The 23,268-nt window shown below is 41.7% G+C and overlaps 1 protein-coding gene across 4 annotated transcripts in view; it reads left to right on the forward strand.

Annotated features, from left to right (window-relative positions):
- Window positions 1–744: 744 nt before the first annotated feature.
- Window positions 745–23,268, forward strand: part of FRAS1 (Fraser extracellular matrix complex subunit 1) — a 422,531-nt gene continuing 400,007 nt past the window's right edge. For all 4 annotated transcript variants that reach the window (XM_063108769.1, XM_063108770.1, XM_063108773.1 and 1 more), the window contains exons 1-2: window positions 745–1,322; window positions 14,803–14,834. In XM_063108769.1, the coding sequence (XP_062964839.1) occupies window positions 1,247–1,322; window positions 14,803–14,834 (108 nt within the window). In that variant the 5' untranslated portion in view covers window positions 745–1,246. The remainder of the gene's footprint in view (window positions 1,323–14,802; window positions 14,835–23,268) is intronic.

The raw sequence follows: 23,268 nt of genomic DNA on the forward strand, positions 1-23,268 counted from the left end.
AGAACAAGGACCACGCCACCTATCCCCTCCCCCCTCCCGGTGTGACCACTTCTGATCCCGCCCTAAACAAAGCCAGTCCGAACTCCAGCAGAATGAATACGGGGATCAGGTTGCTCTCTCGGCCTCCTCTCATCCCCCCTCCCCTCTTCTCTCCATCCCCACGTGACTCTCTGGAATCTTTGCCAAAGCTCCGAGTCCCTGGGTCCATTTTCACACCGAGCAAAGGAGAGAAGGAGGCGGCTAGGGAGGCGGAGGAAGGCGGAGCGTGCGTCCTCTAAGCCCTGAGATCCAAACGGGGCCTTATTTTGTGCGTTTCCGGGCTCTCCAGCCCGGGTGCCATTGAGTTCGGGGTCTTTTCCAGCCTCCGTAGCTGTTTCCTCTGTGCATTTAAAATTATGGCTGCTCCTGCACGCCGGTAACCGCACCTCCACCCTGCAGACCAGCTCCCGGGCTTGCGGTGCGGAGGTGGGTGTGGGTGTGGGGCACGCCGCGCCCCCGCAGCCCTCCTCACCCAGGCGAGGGGCGGGGGCGAGAAAGTGGCAGCAGCGCCCCCCGGGCCTCCCGCGTCTCTCCTCGGAAGCTTTCGAACAGTCTGCTGCAGGGAGCGCAGCCCGAGGCGGCGCGGGGCGGCTGCAGCGCCGGCGAGTCCCGAGAGCTGCTCGCAGCGCCGCCAAAGTTTCCAGCGAGCGGTCCCCGGAGGCTGAGGTCCACCGAGCGGGGTGGACCCGCCAAGAAGTGGGAGTGGGTGGGTCTTTCGGGGCTCCCGGCGACCCCTTCTGCCGACGCAACGCCGACGTAGGGTGTCAAGTGAACTTTAAAAAAGCTGCTTCGGAAGGACCTGCGCCAGGATCTGCACTGTCAGAGACCCCGGGGAGGACCGGTCTGCCAGAGGGACACGCTGGGAGATCTGATCAGCCGGTGACCGGCAACTTTTCCGGGAGACTTTGCCCCGGAGAGCTGCGCTCTCCTCCTCTAGTTCTCCCACGTTGGCGTCCAGCTTTGGGGAGAGCTCGGCGCGCTCTCCGCCCGGGCAGCGAGCGAATTGAATCCCCTGCCCGCTCCGGCGCCCCCGGGCGGATGTGAGTGTCGCTCTCGGCCCCTCCATCTCATTTCCCCGGAGGTGACCGCCCTCTGTCCCCCACCCTCGGTGCGCCCCAGCTCGTGGCGCCGAAACCAGCGTTTTGGCCGAGAATCGGTTCTTGGATGCTGAAGACTGGGCTCTTCCAGCGTGGGTGCCAAGGCGGTGATGGGTGTCCTCAGAGTGTGGCTTCGGGTGGCCCTCGCGTTGGCGGAATTTGCAGTGTTGCCCCAACATTCCGAAGGTGAGAGAGCGGTGCTGTGTGTGTGTGTGGGCGCGTGTGTGGGCGCGTGCGGTCGTGCAGTTTACAAAGCTCAGAGGGTTTTATGGTGTTGTGGGTCGGGTGGAAGGTTTGGTGGGTACGGGTGTGGAGTGGAACTGGAGTGGGCTTTCTGAGAAGATTCCTACTACTGGTTTTTGCTTTTTTTGTTGTTGTTGTTCTTCTCCTATCACAACTTCCTCCGCGGCCTCTCTCTCTGCCCTAAGTGCCTTTGGGTGGGAGGGTGGCCGATGAGGTGGCATTTCTGAAACTGGATTCTCTTTTCACTTACCCTCTGCCTGAGAAGGGAAGCAACCACAGGAGCATAGGTGAGGAGCAAAGCAATACTTCTGCTCCCACGACACACAAACTCCTCCACCTTAAGTCCCATTTCTCTCCCCTCTCCTCGTCCTATAACTCCCCCCCTAAAGTCCAGCTAAGATTTTATAACAGGCTGATTTGAGCGCGTTCTGGATGTAGGCAATTCAGTTACACTAAAAGAAATCTCCCCAGTACAGAAAGGCACGAGCCTGCGTGCTTGCCCAGAAAAAGAAAGAAAGAAAAAAAGTGGTTGACGAGAGTTTAGGTTCCTTCTCTTACTTCGCCCCCCGCCTGGCGGTTTTCCTCTGCGGCTCCAACCTACATGTAAAACCCCGGAGTAGGGGAGAGAGCGGGGAGACTGTGAGAGTTGTAGACGCCGCGATATCGAAAGCAATCTGGGCTCAGCCAATAAACAAATCAATAAGTAAATAAAGATTTTGGGGATCGTGGGATGCCGGGTCCGGGGACACCAGGCGCTACGAGCTCCCACCTGCTCCAAGGCGCCGGGAAAGTCGCCCAGCTAGTGCTTAAGGCGGGGGAAGGGAGCCCCCGAGCTGCGAGGGAGACGGCGTAATCCACAGCGCCGGGCTCTCGGCTTCCCCTCTCGGCTCCATTCATTATTCATCCAGCTGCGGGGGGAAGAGTTCACCTGCCCAGTCGCACATCGGAGCCGCGGCCCAGGCGGTGGCTGGCGCGGGACGGGCCGCCTTCTCATCCCTGGTGCCGCGTGTGGGCGGCGGGAGGCCAGGGGAGGACAAAGCCCTGCCTCGGGTCGACCTCCAGTCACCCGAGCAGCAAAGTGGCGTGGCCTTGGAAATCCACGAACAGCATTTGGGGGCCCTCGCGTGGGTAAATGTGCTGCCTTATTGCACCCTCCCGGGAAGTATGTCAAGTGTGTACCATTCCCGGGAAAAGAACGTCTGGGGCATGTGCAGCTTTCTCCAGTCATATCCTGTAGAAATGTACCTTTATTGCGCATATGAGTGCATACTTAAACAAACAAACAAAAAAAATAAAACTTGTAGAACTTAGTTATAACAACAAGCGAGATTGGACGTCAGCCCGGGCCACCCAAACCTGAATTTGGTGTTTAGAAAAATTAGTTTCACTTGGTGGCAGTTTCTTATGCAGAATCATACCCCAGCAACGCATAATGCAGAATACGTGCTCTCACTCCTGGATAGCTCACCAGAGAGCAATTGGAGTGATGCAGTTTCTCAGAACCAGATGTCTCGAAATGACAGAAGCCGTTATTATTAAGAGCCTAAATTGTGCGCTCTTTGGAAGATTGGTCGATATAATGAGCAAAGTTTAAGAACTGCGAGTGTTTTAATTTTGGGGGCGTGGGGGGCGGGGGGGGGGGGCGGTGCGCGGAGCACAGAAGGGTGGGGATGGGGTCGATATTCCGCCAAAGATTCTTTGGAAACTTTGATTCTTGTTCTCTCACCTCACCTTCAGAGCATTCTATAGTCGTTTCACACATCGGATTGACATGTCTGAGAGTTTCCACCCAAGTCATAATGAATGCCTAATCTAAAGCTTAGGCTTAAGGATCTTAGGAATCTTAGAGATTTCCTCAAGTTTTTATTATTAGCGTAGGGAATGATTTTTTAAAATGGAAAAGAAACATTCACATGTGTGCTCCTCCTGATGGGATGTACTTTGTGACAACCTTTCCAATCAGCTCATGGCAGACTTTGTCTTATCAGTGCTCAGAGAACATGTCATACATGCTTTTAGGGTTAGTTTCAAGATGGCAGCGGCTGCGGCGGCTGGCGCGGAGTAGCTGAGGTGGAAAAGGTGGCCACTGGGCCTCAGGCAGCCGGGAAACTTGTGGACCTTCCTCTGGCCATCTCTTAAGGGAGGACTGCTGCTGCTGGCCGGTCGTAGGGGCTCAACGCCACTTTGCCCCCGGCAGGAGAGGCTGCCTCATTTACAGGCAACAGCTTTGAATTGTGGAGCAGGAAAAGAACTGATTCTTAGCTGCAAAAGTGAGTCTTGAAACAGGGAACACGGCGCCAGGGCTGCTGTGGATGCAGCCAGGTTCCCGGAGGCTGGGGCCGCGCTGAAGGCGGCCAGCTGCCCTATTCAGGATTCGAGGTTTCAGGCCGGCATTAAAGAAGATTCCTGGGAGCGCCCGAGCGGCGCCGCGACTGAACAGCCCGAGGCGGCAGCGCCGAGAACACGGAAGGCAACAAACCAGAGACAGAGCGAGCGCCCGACCTGGCACAGCACTGTGAGTGATCCCTGGCACAGCTCTGTTCGGGGGGTGGATGCCCACGCGGCGCCCGCCTGCACCACCAGGCCACTCACTGCCACGGTGCTGCCTCCATTTTCCCAGGTGCGGGCAGCTCCGCCCTGCTCGGCCATCACTGAGCCCATTTGCTTGGCCTGGCGCGGGGCTTTCCGGACCCTGCGGGCCAACCTCCTCTCCCACTCCCTCCAAGGTTCTCTGGCAGGGCTGGGGGTGTGGGGTGTCCCGACCAGTTTTGGGAGGGCTAGGAAGTACGGGCGGGCCGACTGTCACTCCACCACACCCTGGACTCCGGCCCCGGTAAACTTCCTGTTACTGGGAGGCAGATACCATCTCTGCGACCACCAGTTTGGAAAAAAGCCTAACGAATTTCTGGTTGGGAATAGTGTGGTAGGAGAGTTCCCAGGTCCGCTTGAACCTGCCGGAGAGCAGGCTGCAGGCGGGCACTAGACTCGGTTTATACCGGGGGGATACAAAGGTGAACAAGACCCGAGAAAGATCTACACAGTGCTACAAAGGCACCCAGAGAGACCGGTCGTCTGTGCCTAGCAGAAACCTGGTAGACTTCCTGGGCGAGGCAGTGCTGAGCAGGGTCTTGAAGGCCCAGCTGATAGACGAGGGGTGCAGAAGACACGCCCCAGCCCAGCACAGTGTGCACAGAGGGGGGAGACGTGCGGCCAGGGAGGCGGAGACTCGACAGAAACCACACACCCGGTGGGGTCGCCACTGCACGATCTAACAGCCTGGGCCAGAGCACACGGAACGGGGAGAAGTCCTGTACAGAAAGTGAAAGCTCAACAGAGATCACACACCCTGTGGTACGTGATCCACCAGCCCAGCATAGTACAAGCTGACTAGAAAGGTGGATCCCCGGAGAAGCCCAAGACCCGAGGCAACCACACACACAAGACACTAGAGGCCAACTGAGCAGTCACGGCGGGAGCCATACCAAATTGGCAACCACAGCAACATCCTAGTTAGTCATTAGTCTCAAACCGGTGGACTGTGAAACCCCCTGCCACAATGAATAAACACCAAAAAAAAGACACCAGAAATACAAAAAATCAAGAAAGTACACCACTAAAAGTTAATAAATCTCATACTCTAGATCCTATAGAACAAGAAGCCCTTGAAATAACTGACAAGGAATTTCGAGTGATAATTCTAAGGAAACTGAGTGAGATACAAGAAAACTCAGCTAGACATCATGATGAAATGAGGAAAAGTATACAGGATCTGAAAGAGGAAATATACAAGGAAATCAATGTCCTGAAAAAAAATGTAGCAGAACGTGCTGAACTGAAGAAGTTATTCAGCGAAATAAAAAACACAACGGAGAGTTTAACCAGCAGGCTTGTCGAAGTTGAAGAGAGAACCTCTGAACTTGAAGATGGGCTGTTTGAAATAACACAAGCAGACAAAAAGAAAGAAAAAAGAATCAAGGACATGGAAGAAAATCTGAGAGAGATATCAGACAACCTCAAGCGCTCAAATATCCGAGTCATGGGTATTCCAGAAGGGGAGGAAAATGGAGATTCCATTGAAAACATATTCAACAAAATAGTGGCAGAAAACTTCCCAGGTATAGGAAAAATCACAGATCTTCAGATCCAGGAAGCTCAACGATCTCCAAACGTATTCAACCCAAAAAGGCCTTCTCCAAGACATATCATAGTCAAATTGGCAAAACTCAGAGACAAAGAGAGAATCTTAAAAGCTGCAAGAGAGAAGCGTCAAATCACCTATAAGGGAGCCCCAATCAGGTTAACATCAGACTTTTCATCACAAACCCTAAAAGCTAGAAAGGAATGGGATGATATTTTCAAAATACTAAAAGACAAAGATTGCCAGCCAAGAATACTCTACCCTGCAAGGCTATCCTTCCGAAATGAGGGGCAAATAGTATATTTCTCAGACAAACAAAAACTGCGGGAGTTCACTACCACAAGACCACCCTTACAAGAAATCCTCAAGGGAGTACTGGGTTTGGTTCCTGAAAAATAACTACCACTGCCATAAAAACCTAAGAAAAATCTAAACCCGCTAGTACAATAAAAATGGCATTCGTGAAGAGAAAACAAGCTAACAAAAACACTATCTACAACCTAAGGAACCAACAAACAAAGAAACCAAACAGTAAATCAGAAAGCAAGGAACAAAAGACACCTAAGACAACCAAACAACCAATAAAATGCTAGGAATAAATCAACACCTTTCAATAACAACTCTTAATGTAAAAGGCTTAAATTCCCCAATTAAAAGACACAGACTGGCTGACTGGATCAAAAAGCAGGACCCAACTATATGCTGCCTACAAGAGACCCACCTCACCCATAAAGATTCACACAGACTAAGAGTGAAAGGATGGAAAAAGATTTACCATGCAAACAGAAAAGAAAAACGAGCTGGAGTGGCTATTCTTATATCTGACAAAATAGACTTTAAACTAAAAACCATAAAAAGAGACAATGAGGGACACTACTTAATGATAAAAGGACTGATCCATCAAGAAGACATAACAATCATAAATATGTACGCACCCAATGTTGGAGCAGCCAGATTTATAAAACAAACTCTATTAGACCTAAAGAAGGAAATAGACACTAATACCATAATAGCAGGGGACCTGAACACCCCACTGTCAATATTAGACAGATCATCTAGGCAAAGAATCAGTAGAGAAACACAAGATCTAAACAAGACTCTAGACCAATTGGAATTGGCAGATATCTACAGAACATTCCACCCAACAACCTCAGAATATTCATTCTTCTCATCAGCACATGGATCATTCTCCAGGATAGATCACATATTAGGTCACAAATCAAGTCTCAATAAATTCAAAAAAATTGGAATTATCCCATGTATCTTCTCAGACCACAATGGATTAAAACTAGAAATTAATAACAAACGAAACTCTGGAAACTATACAAACACATGGAAATTAAACAGCATTCTACTTAATGACATATGGGTCCAAGAAGAAATCAAGCAGGAAATCAAAAAGTTTATTGAAACTAATGAAAACAATGATACATCATACCAAAACCTGTGGGATACTGCAAAAGCAGTATTGCGGGGAAAATTTATTGCATTAAATGCTCACTTCAGAAGAATGGAAAGATGGCAAGTGAACAACCTAACACTTCACCTTAAAGAACTAGAAAAACAAGAACAATCCAATCCTAAAGTTAGCAGATGGAAAGAAATCATTAAGATCAGAGCAGAACTGAATGAAATTGAAAACCAAAAAACAATTCAAAAGATCAACGAATCAAAAAGTTGGTTTTTTGAAAAGATAAATAAAATTGACAAACCATTAGCATGGCTAACAAAAAAAAGAAGAGAGAAGACTCAAATAACAAAAATTAGAAATGAAAAAGGCAATATTACAACTGATTCATCTGAAATACAAGGAATCATTCGAGACTACTATAAACAACTATACGCCAACAAATTTGAAAATCTGGAGGAAATGGATAAATTTCTGGACACACACAAGCTCCCAAAACTGAACCGTGAAGACGTAGAAAATTTGAACAGACCAATAACAATAAAGGAGATTGAAGCTGTTATCAGAAGGCTCCCAACAAAGAAAAGCCCAGGACCAGATGGATTCACAGCAGAATTTTACCAAACATTCAAAGAGGAATTGACACCGATTCTTTACAAACTATTCCAAAAGATTGAAACGGACGCAAATCTCCCAAACTCATTCTATGAAGCAAACATCATCCTGATACCAAAACCAGGTAAAGATATAACCAAAAAAGAAAACTACAGGCCGATATCCTTGATGAATATAGATGCAAAAATCCTCACTAAAATACTAGCAAACAGAATACAGCAACACATACGTAAAATTATTCATCACGATCAAGTGGGATTCATCCCAGGGATGCAAGGTTGGTTCAACATACGCAAATCAATAAATGTGATACACCATATTAATAAACTCAAACACAAGGACCATATGATCATCTCTATAGATGCTGAAAAAGCATTTGATAAAGTTCAGCATTCATTCATGACAAAGACCCTCTATAAGTTAGGTATAGAGGGAAAGTATCTCAACATAATTAAAGCCATATATGCCAAACCCACTGCCAATATCATCCTGAATGGGGAAAAGCTGAAAGCTTTTCCTTTAAGAACAGGCACTAGACAAGGATGCCCACTCTCACCACTCCTATTCAACATAGTGTTGGAAGTACTAGCCAGAGCAATCAGAGAAGAGAAGGAAATAAAGGGCATCCAGATTGGAAAAGATGAAGTCAAACTGTCCCTGTTTGCAGATGACATGATCCTATATATCGAACAGCCTAAAACCTCTACAAAAAAACTCTTGGAATTGATAAATGATTTCAGCACAGTAGCAGGATACAAAATCAACACACAAAAATCAGTAGCATTTCTTTTCTCCAATAGTGAACATGCAGAAGGAGAAATCAAGAAAGCCTGCCCATTTATAATAGCCACCAAAAAAATAAAATACTTAGGAATTGAGTTAACCAAGGAGGTGAAAAATCTCTATAATGAGAACTACAAACCACTGCTGAGAGAAATTAGAGAGGATACAAGAAGATGGAAAGATATTCCATGCTCTTGGATTGGAAGAATCAACATAGTGAAAATGTCCATACTACCCAAAGTGATATACAAATTCAATGCAATCCCCATCAAAATTCCAAAGACATTTTTCTCAGAAATGGAAAAAACTATTCAGACATTTATATGGAACAATAAAAGACCACGAATAGCCAAAGCAATGCTGAGCAAAAAAAATAAAGCTGGAGGCATAACACTACCTGACTTTAAGCTATACTACAAAGCTATAATAACCAAAACAGTATGGTACTGGCATAAAAACAGACACACTGACCAATGGAATAGAATAGAGAATCCAGAAATCAACCCACACACTTACTGCCATCTGATCTTTGACAAAGGCACCAAGCCTATTCACTGGGGAAGGGACTGCCTCTTCAGCAAGTGGTGCTGGGATAACTGGATATCGATATGCAGGAGAATGAAACTAGATCCATACCTCTCACCGTATACTAAAATCAACTCAAAATGGATTAAGGATTTAAATATACACCCTGAGACAATAAAACTTCTTAAAGAAAACATAGGGGAAACACTTCAGGAAATAGGACTGGGCACAGACTTCATGAATACGACCCCAAAAGCACGGGCAACCAAAGGAAAAATAAACAAATGGGATTATATCAAACTAAAAAGCTTCTGCACAGCAAAAGAAACAATTAAAAGAGTTAAAAGACAACCAACAGAGTGGGAGAAAATATTTGCAAAATATACATCTGACAAAGGATTAATATCCAGAATATATAAGGAACTCAAACAACTTTTTAAGAAGAAAACAAGCAACCCAATTAAAAAATGGGCAAAAGAGCTAAGTAGGCATTTCTCTAAGGAAGATATACAAATGGCCAACAGACATATGAAAAAATGCTCAACATCACTCAGCATCCGGGAAATGCAAATCAAAACCACATTGAGATACCATCTAACCCCAGTTAGGATGGCTAAAATCCAAAAGACTATGAACGATAAATGCTGGCGAGGCTGCGGAGAAAAAGGAACTCTCATACATTGTTGGTGGGACTGCAAAATGGTGCAGCCTCTATGGAAAATGGTATGGAGGTTCCTTAAACAATTGCACATAGATCTACCATACGACCCAGCCATCCCACTGTTGGGAATATACCCAGAGGAATGGAAATCATCAAGTCGAAGGTATACCTGTTCCCCAATGTTCATCGCAGCACTCTTTACAATAGCCAAGAGTTGGAACCAGCCCAAATGTCCATCATCAGATGAGTGGATACGGAAAATGGGGTACATCTACACAATGGAATACTACTCAGCTATAAAAACAAATGAAATACTGCCATTTGCAACAACATGGATGGACCTTGAGAGAATTATATTAAGTGAAACAAGTCAGGCACAGAAAGAGAAATACCACATGTTCTCACTTATTGGAGGGAGCTAAAAATTAATATATAAATTCACACACACATACACACATACACACACAAACCGGGGGGGGGGGAAGAAGATATAACAACCACAATTATTTGAAGTTGATACAACAAACAAACAGAAAGGACATGGTTGGGGGGGAGAGGGGGAGGGAGAAGGGAGGGAGGTTTTGGTGATGGGGAGCATTAATCAGCTACAATGTATATCGACAAAATAAAATTTAAAAAAAAAAATACATGCTTTTAGTATACCAGTTAATACCTACCACAATTATAGTTGATACAGGTGAGTCTTCCTCACTAGCTGTGCGCTTACTGAGGGGTTAGGATGGCTCCTAGTTATTGTCTCCATCTCAGCTCCTAGTACACAATTAAAAGCTCAAAAATATTGCTCAGATGAACAAGTATTGCCAAATCACATTCTTTTGAATTAAGCTTAATTGGTACACTGGTCTCTATGATTAGCTGACTGACCTTGAATGAACCACCTAACTTTGGGCTGTAGTTCTGTCATTTACTAAATGAAGAAGTCGACTAGGTGATAGCTGTAAAATACGTTTGCTAATTATCAAGTATGGAATAAAAATGTAATCAACAGGTGCTACCTTTTTTGTGGTCAATTGCAACTTTGTGGTTCTATATTTTAGTTAGCAGAAGAAAAAATGAATTTTTACAAGCAAATCATTGGCAGTGTTGTTTTATATTGCGTTATATTCCTAAGCTGTTAAACTACTATGATTTGAGAACTTAATAAAATCAAGAAGTCCCAGAGAAACATCTAACATGCCTGCTTTCTGAATCAGAGAAATTCTGCCACAACGTTATCTGGAATCTGACATGACATTGTCTTGAGTTGTGTTGACATGTAGAAATCCTGTGAAGTTACACTGGATAGAACAGCTGGCTTGGGATCGGGAAGGAATGTTGAATTGGAGGTTAAGGGAACTGAGCTCCAGTCTGCATCCCATCGTTCCCCATGTGACGTTAGCCAATCTGACAATCTCCCAGGCTTTTCCTATAAATGTCGTAAACAGATTACATTGAAAAGGATCGTTTGATAGACAGTGTGTTTTAGTTATGGGTGGATCAGCAAATTTGGTTCCACGCTTGGCTGAGAGTCCCTTCAGTGAGGGATTCAGAACTTAAAACTCAATGTTAGGGAAGAGAAGGCATTGGCTGGGAAAAATAGCCTCTCTCTTCATTATTTTATCTCACAAACCTTTATTCAGAGTTATATGTCAAGTTATGTCTTGTAGGAGGATACAGACATCAAAAACAAAACCAAAACACCTTGTAGTACCTGCCCTTAAGGAGTTTGCATGCCCAGAAATTGTTAATATTGGTAAAATAGCAAAAGGGCTATGAGAACATTTGGTCCTTGGAGGGTTTCCCAATATTGAAATGATACTGATTGCAACTTTGCATCTTTTGGCTTTTGCTAGTGGAAATAAAGAAGTGATGTATTGTCATAGGCTCGTATTTCCATCATAAACGTATTTCTGGGTATTACCCTCCCCATATACATCTTTTAGTGGTGACACAGCCATCCATATTCACTGTTAGGGACTTGGGTGGCAATATCACTCAATTTTATTTAGATGCAAGTAGTCATAAAATATTCTTTCCACATGGCTCAGAAGAGGGGAGGGGACTACTACATGGCAAAATCGGAGCCTCATGCCAAATGTTACAAACTCTTACAGAATCTTCAAAAATAGTTGGTCCATTTTTATTTCAACTACTATGTTAATTGATTCAAATCCTAGCTGACAATAATTAGGACATGAGCTGTCCTGTCAGTCCAGAAAACTATTCTATTTTAACTATTCCACTGTGTACACAGCCATATGCTGAATTATAACACAACATAAAGCTTGAACATTTAAATGCCAACTTGTGGCTGCTTGTTCCTAATGACTCATGTTTTGTGATACCATGCTTTTCAAATCTCTTCATATCTTAATGGTTGTATCTGACACTATTTCTTTGAACTAATGGGTTTGACATTTTGTGGCTCTTGGATTTAATGTCTCTAATTTACTCAGTTTACCAGTTATAGTTTCTATAGTGAATAGTTTCAGGATGTAAGTACTGGTGCAAATTGTATCTCAAAATTCTCTGAAAACACTGGGTTTTATATAGGCATCTGATATTGGAGTATATAATCATGTACAAAAAGGGCTTAAAAAAACACTTACTTGTTTAGATTTTATGCAGGAACATTTTGCCTATGTGACCTGCAAAAATGAACCAACGACTCAGAAAGAAGAGCAGCCCAGGTTTCAGGATCTAGTCTCTTCTTGAAGTGAGTGCTGTATAATTGCTTTACTCTGCAGAACTTATGCACTTTCTCACAGGTCGTGGGGTATTAAAACTTAAATTACCCTGCATCTCAGCTGTATTCCATGCCCTGCAACTGGCAGTGTTCTTGATTAGAGAACTCCAGTTTCTGTTGTCTCTTATTTTTCCTCAGTTTTCCTTTGAAGAAGGCCTGTATCTCCTTCTAGATCTACACCAGCACTCAAAATTTACCTTGAGCTGGAGTTACCTTTAAAGTTCAACTAAAGCCATAAATGCAAACTTCAGATAGACCTGCAGTCATTCTAGTACTTCTTAGAAAATGACCATGAGTGGAGAGAGCAACTTTGTTTTCCATATTATGTGACTTGATAGGTTAGTGAAAAGCCCTCTACTTTAGTTCTCAAGGAGAAGCTGCACACAGCGCCCAGTGCCAACACATCTCCCAACTTCGTCTGCTGGTGGGTGTGCAGTGTGCGTGAATGTAGGAGAAATATGCTTGCTTTAGATGACCACTTCTGGCATTGGCTGGTGATAAATGTTTGATAGGACTGGGCAGCATACTGGAATGCTTTATTTTCTCAAGAGAGTAGAAATGAGGTTTTGGAAGCATGTTAATGGAGACTCATCCATGCACCTGCCTTCTGGATAGAACTGTTCTGTTTTAGGAAAGCCCTCAGAGGGCAAAGCTTATTTCTTTTGGAATTGTACATCATAGAGTGACCCAAATTGAGTTACTTTCTTGTCCTAATGATAGAATTTATCAGCAGCTCTGCACCATTTTGACTTGAGTCTCTGGCAGATGTTTGGCTTAACCAAGTGTGTATTGAATGCCACACTCATTGCTGCTTTATTTTTTCATATTGCAATGAGTTTATAGTGTCTATCTAAACTCCCCCAAATGCGTTTTGATATGGGTGCTTGGATGCTTCTTAAGATGCTTGATTTTTTTGGAGCTTTGAAAAGATATTGACTTTGGAAGTTAACACTATAGAGGAGAGCAATAAAATTATTTGAGGATGGTCTATTTCTAAAGGTTAAATTTTGTGTTTTTTCTAAAAGTTTCATTAAATAGTCATCTCATTTTCTTTAAAGATTGTCACTAATTTTGTTATTGGTGGAGAAAGGAGATCAAACCTTCCTGAGAAGTTAATATTTTTGAGATTTCATGAATGATCTGTTAGAGGCAAGCACTGTAGTAAAATACGTCCTTCCCTCTTTGGAAACCAACCGTGGCACGTTGTCAAGATGTGTGTCTACCTTGGTGTGTGTATGCTACTCTAATCTGTTTTGCAGCCTTGATTTCTGAGAAATAGCTGGTAGCACACTGCCCACTGTTTCTAGGTTAAATCAACACCTGTTGTACTGCTCAAAAATTGGTTAAGAATGTGTGTATGTTCTTAAAAATTAGGATTGCAATTTTACATTGTTTTCAAATATAAAATTTAGAGATTTATTTTTTGATACACTAGTTCTCAGAACATATAGGCTGTACCATTCAAATTCAGTCTTCTTTTCCATTTAGAAACAAATCATCTGTTGTTTCTCATTTGGTGCTTAATGACTGGGAAATATAGAGATGTGTCAGTTCGTAAGCAGTCCATCAGAATAAAAAATCGAGTGAAAAGAGGGTGAAAAGAGTTTTGGAGGTCAGGAGCTCAATAGAAGAGTTCTTTTCAAATAATTACCATCTATGCTGCTCTCCTATAAAATGGTTTAATTTCCCTAAAGAGGAACATATTGTGTTTAAGACGTGAAATGGGTATTTTGTGTTAATTAACCAGACACCTAAGTAAATGCCTACTGTGTGAAGAGGTGGGGAATACAAAGAAGCAAAAGTGGTCTACTGAAGTAAAAGCAGAAGTAGAAGTAGAAATAGAAACCGTCTCTTCCTATAAGTAAATATATATATATATATATATATATATATATATATATATGTTTTCCTAGGAGTAAAAAAAATATGTGTGTGTGTGTGTGTGTGTGTGTGTATGAATTCACAAATGGATGATGCAGGTGCAAAGTGCTACAGATTCAAAGGAGGAAGAGCAATATCCTATGGGCTGGACAAGTTTCATGTAGGAGATGGGGTCAAGTTCAAAGGGCTTGAATAGACCAAGTACATCTCCTGTAGGAAACGAAAATGAGCAAATAGGTTGACACACAGAAGTATATCATGGGATCCTCAGTTGGCCTCTTGGGTTGGACTGGAGAATTTTTGTTAGCAAAGAGTGGCAGAGAAGCCTGGCTAAGTAAACTGGGACTGGATTACGGAGGCTTTGCTCACTTATCACAAAGGAAAATATACACTGTATTTATAGCAAACTATTATAAATACATTTATTTTAAAATTCAAATAATAACTCTTAATGATGCTTTTTCTCATGTGTGTCCAAGAAATGATGTTTTGATGTATGGAGTTATTTCCCCAGGGGAAGAATGCTCAGGCTTTTAAGATTTTGGAAAAAGCACAGTTTGCTGATTATGATGCCTGTGAATGTAGTTTTAGCAGTAAGCCTGCTGGGGCAGTGCCTATTGCTTTATTATGCATCCCTTTTAATTCTTGTTTTGTTTTTCCCCACAGGTGCTTGTGTCTATCAGGGTTCCTTCTTGGCGGTAGGTCATTCTTAATATATTTTGTTTATTTCTTTTGAATGTAAAATGCTTGATCGATGTTACCAAGTGAGTGAGGTGACCCTGTCATTGTAAAATATGTTTATTTTCCTTCACAGTTTGAGGATTATCCCTCATCTTGGCACAAGCATGCTCAATTACTTAATAGCTTTTCCAGAGAAAATTAGTTCCATTTGGATACTCAGGTATTGGAAGAGAAGTTCAAACACCCAACACACAATTTGCATTCTGTGTCCTTTGTGTTCTTTCAATCAGAAGGAAAATTAGATCCCATCCTCTTGTCACATATAAACTGGGGCACAATTTGTTTATGTTCTTGTTGAAATTAATTCTTCCTCCGAATCCCCCTCCAAAAAAAGTATGATTATTTAATTTAGTAGAATAGGGAGGATTCCTGATTGTTGCCTCTAATTATAAATTTAAGTTTTGGTAAACAACTAACAAATTAACATTTTATCTCTGAATCTTTGCTATATAGGGTAGAATTGATTTTTGAATTTAATGTCAAAATGACTTGTGGGAAAAGCTGATATAAGTCTCATGCATTTCTTTTCATTAATAATGTACTGTGGTGCATCAGTGTGTTAAAGTCGTATTGAAAAGAGTGTCTACACTCCATCAACTCTAATAAATGGTGTGACAAGTCATTCCTTACCACTTTTTTATTTTGGTTAATAAATGCTGTAATAAACCAGAACTCAGATGGTTGGAAAGGGTTTGCTCATTTACCTAAAATCTGCTATTGACATGTGTGATATTAATGTATCATCTTGGATTATCTCTGTGGTGTTGGAATAGATGAGGAATATCTGAAGTATCAAGAGTTTAGATGATTGTGGATATTCACAGTAATGGTCTTGAATTTGAACTTTATATACTATAGGTACTGCTCTGGAGATTTATTTTTATTCTTTATATTTTTCTATTAAAGAATCAGGAAAAAGCCATTTTCCTTCTCTTTATCATTCCATGCCCTTAAAAGCAGACTTTTCGTTCTGTTTATTCTTTAATACATTTTAGGAATCATTTTAAAATCAAAATGCTCTAAAGCACATTGTCACTTTTGGGGAGCTATAATAGATATTACAGACAAGTCAGTTATCCATGTTAATACAAAGAGAATTGCTTAAAGTATAGAGTGTCATAATTTTTCCATAGCTATTGATCCATTGGATACTACAATGGACCTGTGAAATAGGCAGGCCACGTATTATTTTATACTCTTCCCCTTTTTAATGGAGAACGAAGGATGAAAGAGAGATGAAGAGATTTGTTAAAGAAGGTGGACCAGAAGAAGACAACCCATCTTCTTTCTGTTGTTCCACCTGTATCTGAAGAAAATTGTTTAGACCATCTTCTATGTTTGAGTTTGCTGTGTGTTATTGTCCATTTGAATATGAAAGCATCGAGTAATTGGAGAGGTCAGTTCAATCAAGTTGAAAGGAGAGACTATCTAGCTGACTTGTATTTAACAGGTGACCTTGCTCCCCTTTGGATCATGCCCTGGCTGACCCCAGGGCTCATGGCTGTGCTCTCCCGCACCAGCACACTCCTAACCCCTCCAGGTGACTTCTTTGCTTACCAAGGCTCTGCTAACTTTGTTCTTAAACCTCTTCAAGCCTGAGGTACTTAGTGTTGTAGTTATGCAATTTAATCAGAGAGACAATACATTTATTACAATAAGAAAGATTATCATTAAACAAATATTTACTGAGTGAGGACTACTGGAATGAAACAAATATTTACTGAATGACGACTACTAGAATCTGTGAACAAATGGATAAAAATCCTTGCCCTCAAGAAGCTCAAGTTCTAATGAGTAAAATATATAGAATGGCAGATAGGTATGCTATGGAGTAAAACAATGTGAGGGTGGGGGGATAGAAAAGGCTCCAGAGTGGACAAGGGTGGCTAAATAGGGTGACAGGGAAGTCTTCACTGAAAGGTGACATTTGAACAGAAACCTTAAAAAGGTAATTATAAGTGCTAACCCCATGGATATCCAGGGGAAGAGAATTCTGGAGAGGGGAACAGCAAGTGTAAAGTCTGAAGCAGGAGCTCGCTTGGCCATTGGAGGATGTGTATGGGGGTTTAAGAAGCTGGGGAGGGTGGCAGAAGACAGGTTAGAGAGGTGGCAGCAGACAGAGAGTGTTGAGCCTTGTGCATACTTTAGCTTGTCCTTTCAGGAAGGTGGTGAGCCAGTAGGGGTGCTGGAGAAGAGGAATAACAGCATCTGACTTATTGTTTAATTAAATTGCTGAAATGGGAATATAAAAAGAAATAGTGTTCTTATTTCTAGGGAAACTATGTTGAATACTTTAAAAAGACTCCATAGAGGTGAGTCATTAAAAAATTGCTGTCAAATTAAGTGTGGGAGAGACAGCCATAAAAGATGGGAGAAAAATTGAAAAAGCGAGAGAAATTCTGCTTTCAGATTTCTTTGTAACCATTTTAAGTTCTCTTTCCATTTTAAGGAGACTGAAACTGGAAATGGTAGATGATGTGCTGTGGACATAGTCAATTGTCTGCATAATTCATTGCTGTTCTCTCTCCATATGGGCAAGTGTTAAAGAAAGGCATTGCACCTACATCAGTGAAAGTGGAGAATGAATGTATGTTTATGTATTTTGAATTATGATGAAGAGCTTAAGAACATTTATATACTATTCCAGGACTCCCTGATTAAACAACTCTTCGGGTGAATTGGCTTCTATTGCAAGAGGCTTCACACTCAAGAGCTGGCTCTGAGAATCATGGTTTGGTGTCCCTAACCCAAATCTTGTAATTCTATGCATATGTTCACCATTTTAGAAGTAGAAGTGACTTCAGAGATCTTGTAGTCCAAACTCTCCATTTTATAAATGAGGAAACTAGGGAGGGGATGTGAAGTCCTTGAAGTTCATTCATCTCCCAGGTAAGTAACCAGAAGTGGAGGGTTGGTCTGGTTGAAAATGGCAAAGCATCAGTGTTACCCAGAAGAATTCATGAAACATAAAAAGCAAATGAGAACATGGATTAAAGTGCTTTCTGCTAGTTTAGTGCTAACACCCTGTCTTGTGAGGATTCCTGTCACTGATACCTTTTCAATCTCATCGTTGTTGCTTAGGAAGCTGCCAGATACCTATAGTGAAATATTCATGGCCCTGGTAGTCTGATAGACTTGGTTTTGACTCTTCCTCCTTTGCTACAGACCTAGAGCAAGTTACATAACCTTCTGGAGCCTCTATTGCCCCCTATGTGAAATGGGGACAAATAAAGCCTCTCCCAAAGGGTTTTTGTAAAGGTAATGTGGGAAAGACACCCAGGTGCCGTAGCTGGCATGTGCTTCTCTGCCATAACAAAATTCCTCTTTACCAACCAAGAAGAGCAAAAGGAAGGGACAGTTATTATGTACCTACTATGTATGTATGTATGTATGTATTTATAATTTATTATTATTTTTTACTATGTATTTAATACTTGCAATAATCCCAGGAAATAGGTGTTGTTTTTACTTAACCAATAAGGAAGCAGATGATCAGAAAGTTTAAGTCACTTGTCCTAAGGTACACAGCTTGTGAGTGCTAGAGGAAGAGAATGTTCAAATCTGGTTCTGACTCTAAAGGTCATTTCATTGAGCATTCTGTTTCTCACAGCCAAGGCAGTCTGCTTGTTGTCCCTGAATACATCTAGCTTATTTCACCCTCAGTCCTATATGCCCACCCCCTCCCTGCCGCACCTGCCATGCAGTTGTCTCTGCCAGTCTCTGTCCCTGACCTCCTGCAAAAGCCAGCTGTCCCTGGCTAACCCCTTCCCATTTACTGAAGCTTTCCTGCTCTAGTGTGCACTAAATTCACCACACATTGCAAGCAATGTTTTGAGGGTTATTTCATCTTTACAAATATATAATATGCAGTGTATTATATGTGTGTGTACATGTACTGTATATATGTGTGTGTTTATATGTGTATGTATATATATTTTTTCCCCTCCCACAATGTGCTTTGTTTCCCACTTTTGACAGTTCTATGGACCTGCAGCAACACTCTGGGGTGATTTGGTACAAAGTCACACGTAACTTTCCTTTGTGTACTAGCTTCTGCTGTCTGCCTTCTTTCTTTAGCACTGTCTTTCCTACCTTTTTCTTCTTTCCATTTGTCAGGTCAGAAATAACTAGAAGAAACTAAAAATACCTTAAGAAACACTGAATAATCTATTTTTGAGTGTGTTTCTTACCCCACAATACCCATGCACTCTTGGGCTCACAAGACTTTCTCTAAAGTCAGCTCCTGTGGAAGAGAGTGTGACCATGTTAGATCAGGAATCTGCCAGAGGGAAACTACCTAGGGAATATGTTCAGCTGTGACAGGGGCATCCAGTGCGAGGAGGAAAATAAATTTTTTATTTCAAAGTTTTCAAATATCTTCTGTTCTTTTCCAACTAAATTGAATAAAAAGAATTTCACTTTCCTTTTGCTTCACTAGAGGCAAACACTTCTTTATTAAGTGCTTCCTGGCAATGGGTGATTTGACTCTTCACTTGGATTTTTCCATCTGTAAAATGGAGATGAACTGTTTACTTCATGAATTGTTTTGTGAAGGCTAAAGGAGATCAGCATGAAGCACTTAGCCTGGTGCTTGTGACCTGCCATGGTCAGTAAAGGTTAGATGCTATTACTGTTGTTATAAAGCATCTATGATTGGCAAGGGTAGACAAAACTACTCATCTTTCCTGGATCAGAAGTGTTAGGTGTTGGGATTTTCCTATTTGGGATACTTTTGCTGACAAATGCTGACAAAGTGAATCATGAGGCACTAACTTTTAGCAAACTTGAAAGAAAGTTTTTCAAGGATAATAAAAAATGTGGAGTGTTTACTGTATATAATATAACACAACAGAAAGATCCAGGCTTTGGAGTTTGAATCTTGGTAGCACTACATATTTGCTGTGTGGCCTCAGATATGATACTTCGTACATTTGGTTCTCAGTTTGATCATCTACATAATGGGGATTATATTCCTCATAGTGTTGAGGTGATGACTAATTGAGAGTATGCTTGCGAAAGAACCCAGAACTGTGCCTGGCAAGGAACAGGTGCTCGGGTCACCTAGGTGGCAACAAGACGTTGGAATGGAAATGACTGACTGATAGAGGCCAATGTGTCTTGGTTCAGGTCATGGCTGTCTAATTACTAGCTGTGTAGCATGGAATAAGTCACTTGAATGAAATGAGGTCTCAGTTTCTAAATTTGTAAAATAGCAGTTATGTTATCCTAAGATTCCTTAGGGCAACGTCGTTCAGTGTAGCTTTATGCAATCATGGAGATGTTTCACAGCTGTGCTGTCCAATATGGTAGCCATGAGCCACATGTGGTTATTGAATACTTAAAATGTGGCTAGTGACACTGAGGAACTGAATTTTAAATTTTGTTTACTTTCAATTAATTAAAGTTTAAATTTGAATAACTACAATGGCTAGTGGCTACGGTACTGGACAGTGCAATTTTAGAGCTTTAAAATTCTTAACATACCCTTGGGTGCCCAGTAGTGAGAACTGGGCTTTAGGTGCCTCAGAAGACTCTTTTTTCCTTGCTGGGCTTTTATAAATTGTCTGTCATAGTCAGATATGCTGGTTTCCTATTTGAGAATTTATATCTTCTTAGAATGATTGTGTGAGAGGAATATTACAAGAGATTATGTACATTTATTGATGAATAATCCATGCATTTTCATTCTTATTCATATTGTTGTGGTAGGAACAGATGTTTCAAGTTAACAAACACATTTCTTCTGCTTTGTTTTGAATTTAGAAGGTGCAACTGAGCTTGGTAGCAATATTAATTTGCTCAAACTATGCTGTGCTTGATCATATATCTCAATTTTCTGGCCAGACCATACATTCCCCTTGCCTTTTTTCTCTTTTTTTAAAGTTTGTGTCATTTTTGCTCCTAATTGCCTTATGACTTGGTATCTTATTTTTTTCATTTCTCTGTTTATAACTACAAAATATATAGATATACATACATTTATTTTATACATAGTACATTTATATGTGCATTTGTATATATCCCCTAGAATAGAGCTGTTACTCATTTATGACACCTTATGGTATTATCTTGTTATAGTTTACTTACTTTTTAAAGTCCTTTGCTTAGTAAGTGAAGGATAATATATATATATATCAAATGGCAATTGAATTAAGCCAACTTATGTTTTCTCAGAATTTGAATTACAAACGTGTAAAGAAAAGTTGGCTTTGAAAATTTCATATGGATGGCATTTTGCTTCTGTGACAGAAGGGGCACTTAAATAATACAGAATCAGCACACACACACACAAAAACCCACTGAGCAGTTATATGTAAAATAAGTGTATAGCTTCTGCTGTCCCAGCTAAGTTCTTTTAGCAATGATTTTTTAGGCTCCTAGAGTTTATAAACTAAATTAAAGAAAGAAGGAAAGGGAAAAGCTTTCATAGTAAGGAACAGTCTATTGTTAGTACCCAGTAGGCTCTTGGGTTTGGGCCATGACCTGTGAGTTCTTTCTTGACAGCTCCCAAGATCGGTTATTTATTAAATTTATGTCATTCCTTTCCTCCAAAGGGAAATTGAATGGGTGGAGGAGGAGTGAGGCAGGGGGCGTGTCTGCATCGGAGAGCAGATTTCATTGTTCCCTGTACCTTACATTCTTGAAATGGTTTTGTAATAGTGAGCAGGAGAGAATTATTAACAGAAATAGACACTTATTCTTTGGTGCTCTTACTGTATTGAGTTTCCCTATAATCTACAGGGAACTTGGTCTAAGAGATGAGAAATCATGAATAGAAGGAACCCGAAATTAGTGACTAAGTAGAAACCTTTCCCTCTCATATTTGGCACAGGTATGTGTATGTATGTGATCCAACCAGATTCCAAAGACATTTATTGATCAGCTTCCATGTTCTGGACCCTGTGATTGATCTATGGAGAATACCAAGATTAATGAGATAGGAGTTGTACCCATGGTACATGTAGTAGCAATCCCTAGGCTGCCTACCCAACAGCCCCTGTTGGCAGGGTCCTGATTTTTTTCCAGTCCCCCACCTTCCTCACGTGACTTATGTAAATCCTAGCTATGAGCTAATCAGGAAGTTTATATTCCCTTGCCAGGGACTGGTTTAGGAGTGACCGTGTGACTGAGTTGTGGCCAATGAGATATGTATGGAAGTCTGCTTATATTGTTGGGTGTTTGAAAGGACCCTCACAAATAGCATCTCCCTTCCCCCAGTTCTGAACAAGTTGAGAAATAAGAAAGAGAAAAAAATATAGGTCAAAATATCACCCTTTTACTTTTTAACCAATGAAGCTAAGTTGGAGGATTCAGCTTTAGTGGGTTGCTGAAGAATTGGGCAGACTTAGGCATTCACAGACAGAGCTTTGCCAAGGCAGCTTAGGCAAGAAGCACTGTTTGGAGAAGCAGAGGCAAACTTATGTTCTTGATTGACAGGTTTGCTCCCTAGAAGAGGAAGGAAGACAGAACTGAGTTAAGCATGCTCAGTTACTCTTTTAAATGTACTAGCTATATAAATCAAGTCACCTTCTCAGGGATAAGAAAGGCCTGGAGTTAAATGTTGATATCTCTTCACAAAAAGGAAACCCCAGGAGTGGGAAAGAAGAATTCTCCATTAACGGAAGATTTGGGGGCCTAGTCTTTGAACATTAGCACATGAGGAGGTGAACACTGGAGCTGCTGCCACCATTTTGTAACCATTAGAATACCTAGCCAACACACAGAGGTTGATGGAGGAGAGAGATGGAAGAGTTTGATTCCTTGAGGAGCTTGGTTTTTGATCTGTTGACTTAATGAGCACAGGAACTGACCTTCCTGGGGAATTATTGTATGAGCTAAAAAATTTCCTTATTGTTTAAACCAATATATATTGGATTTTATGTTACTGCAGTCAAAAGCATTTGAAGTGATACCCTGTAATCAGACAATGAACTCAGTCCAAAGCTCTTCGGGGTAAGTGTCAGTTAACAGGAGAACAGCAACATGGTTAAGGGTGCAAGCTCTGGATTCTTAGGTTTAAGTCTGAGCTCTTCACTCCTGTTTGACCTGGGGCAAATTACTTACCTTGTTTTTAAAATGGAGATAGTAGTTGTGCCTATATCACAGAGCTGTTGTTAAGATAAATGAGTTAATATTTGAAAGTACCTGAGGTATAGTAAATACATGCTAGCTATTGAGAATACTGTTATTCAGGAGGAAATCACTTTTGACCTTGGCCTTGAAATATGGGTCAGTTTAGAATTGGGGGAGATGAGGGAAAGGCTCTTAAGATAGAGGATCAGTATGGAGTAAAAGCACAAGTGGCAAGGGAAGTCCAGTTTGATTGAAGTGAGAGAAGTGATGGGATGAAACACTGAGAAGGGATTTTTAAACTCCAGATCACATAGGGCC

This window comes from Cynocephalus volans, chromosome 9 (assembly GCF_027409185.1).
Source record: "Cynocephalus volans isolate mCynVol1 chromosome 9, mCynVol1.pri, whole genome shotgun sequence".
In the NCBI taxonomy this organism is placed as follows: Eukaryota; Metazoa; Chordata; class Mammalia; order Dermoptera; family Cynocephalidae; genus Cynocephalus; species Cynocephalus volans.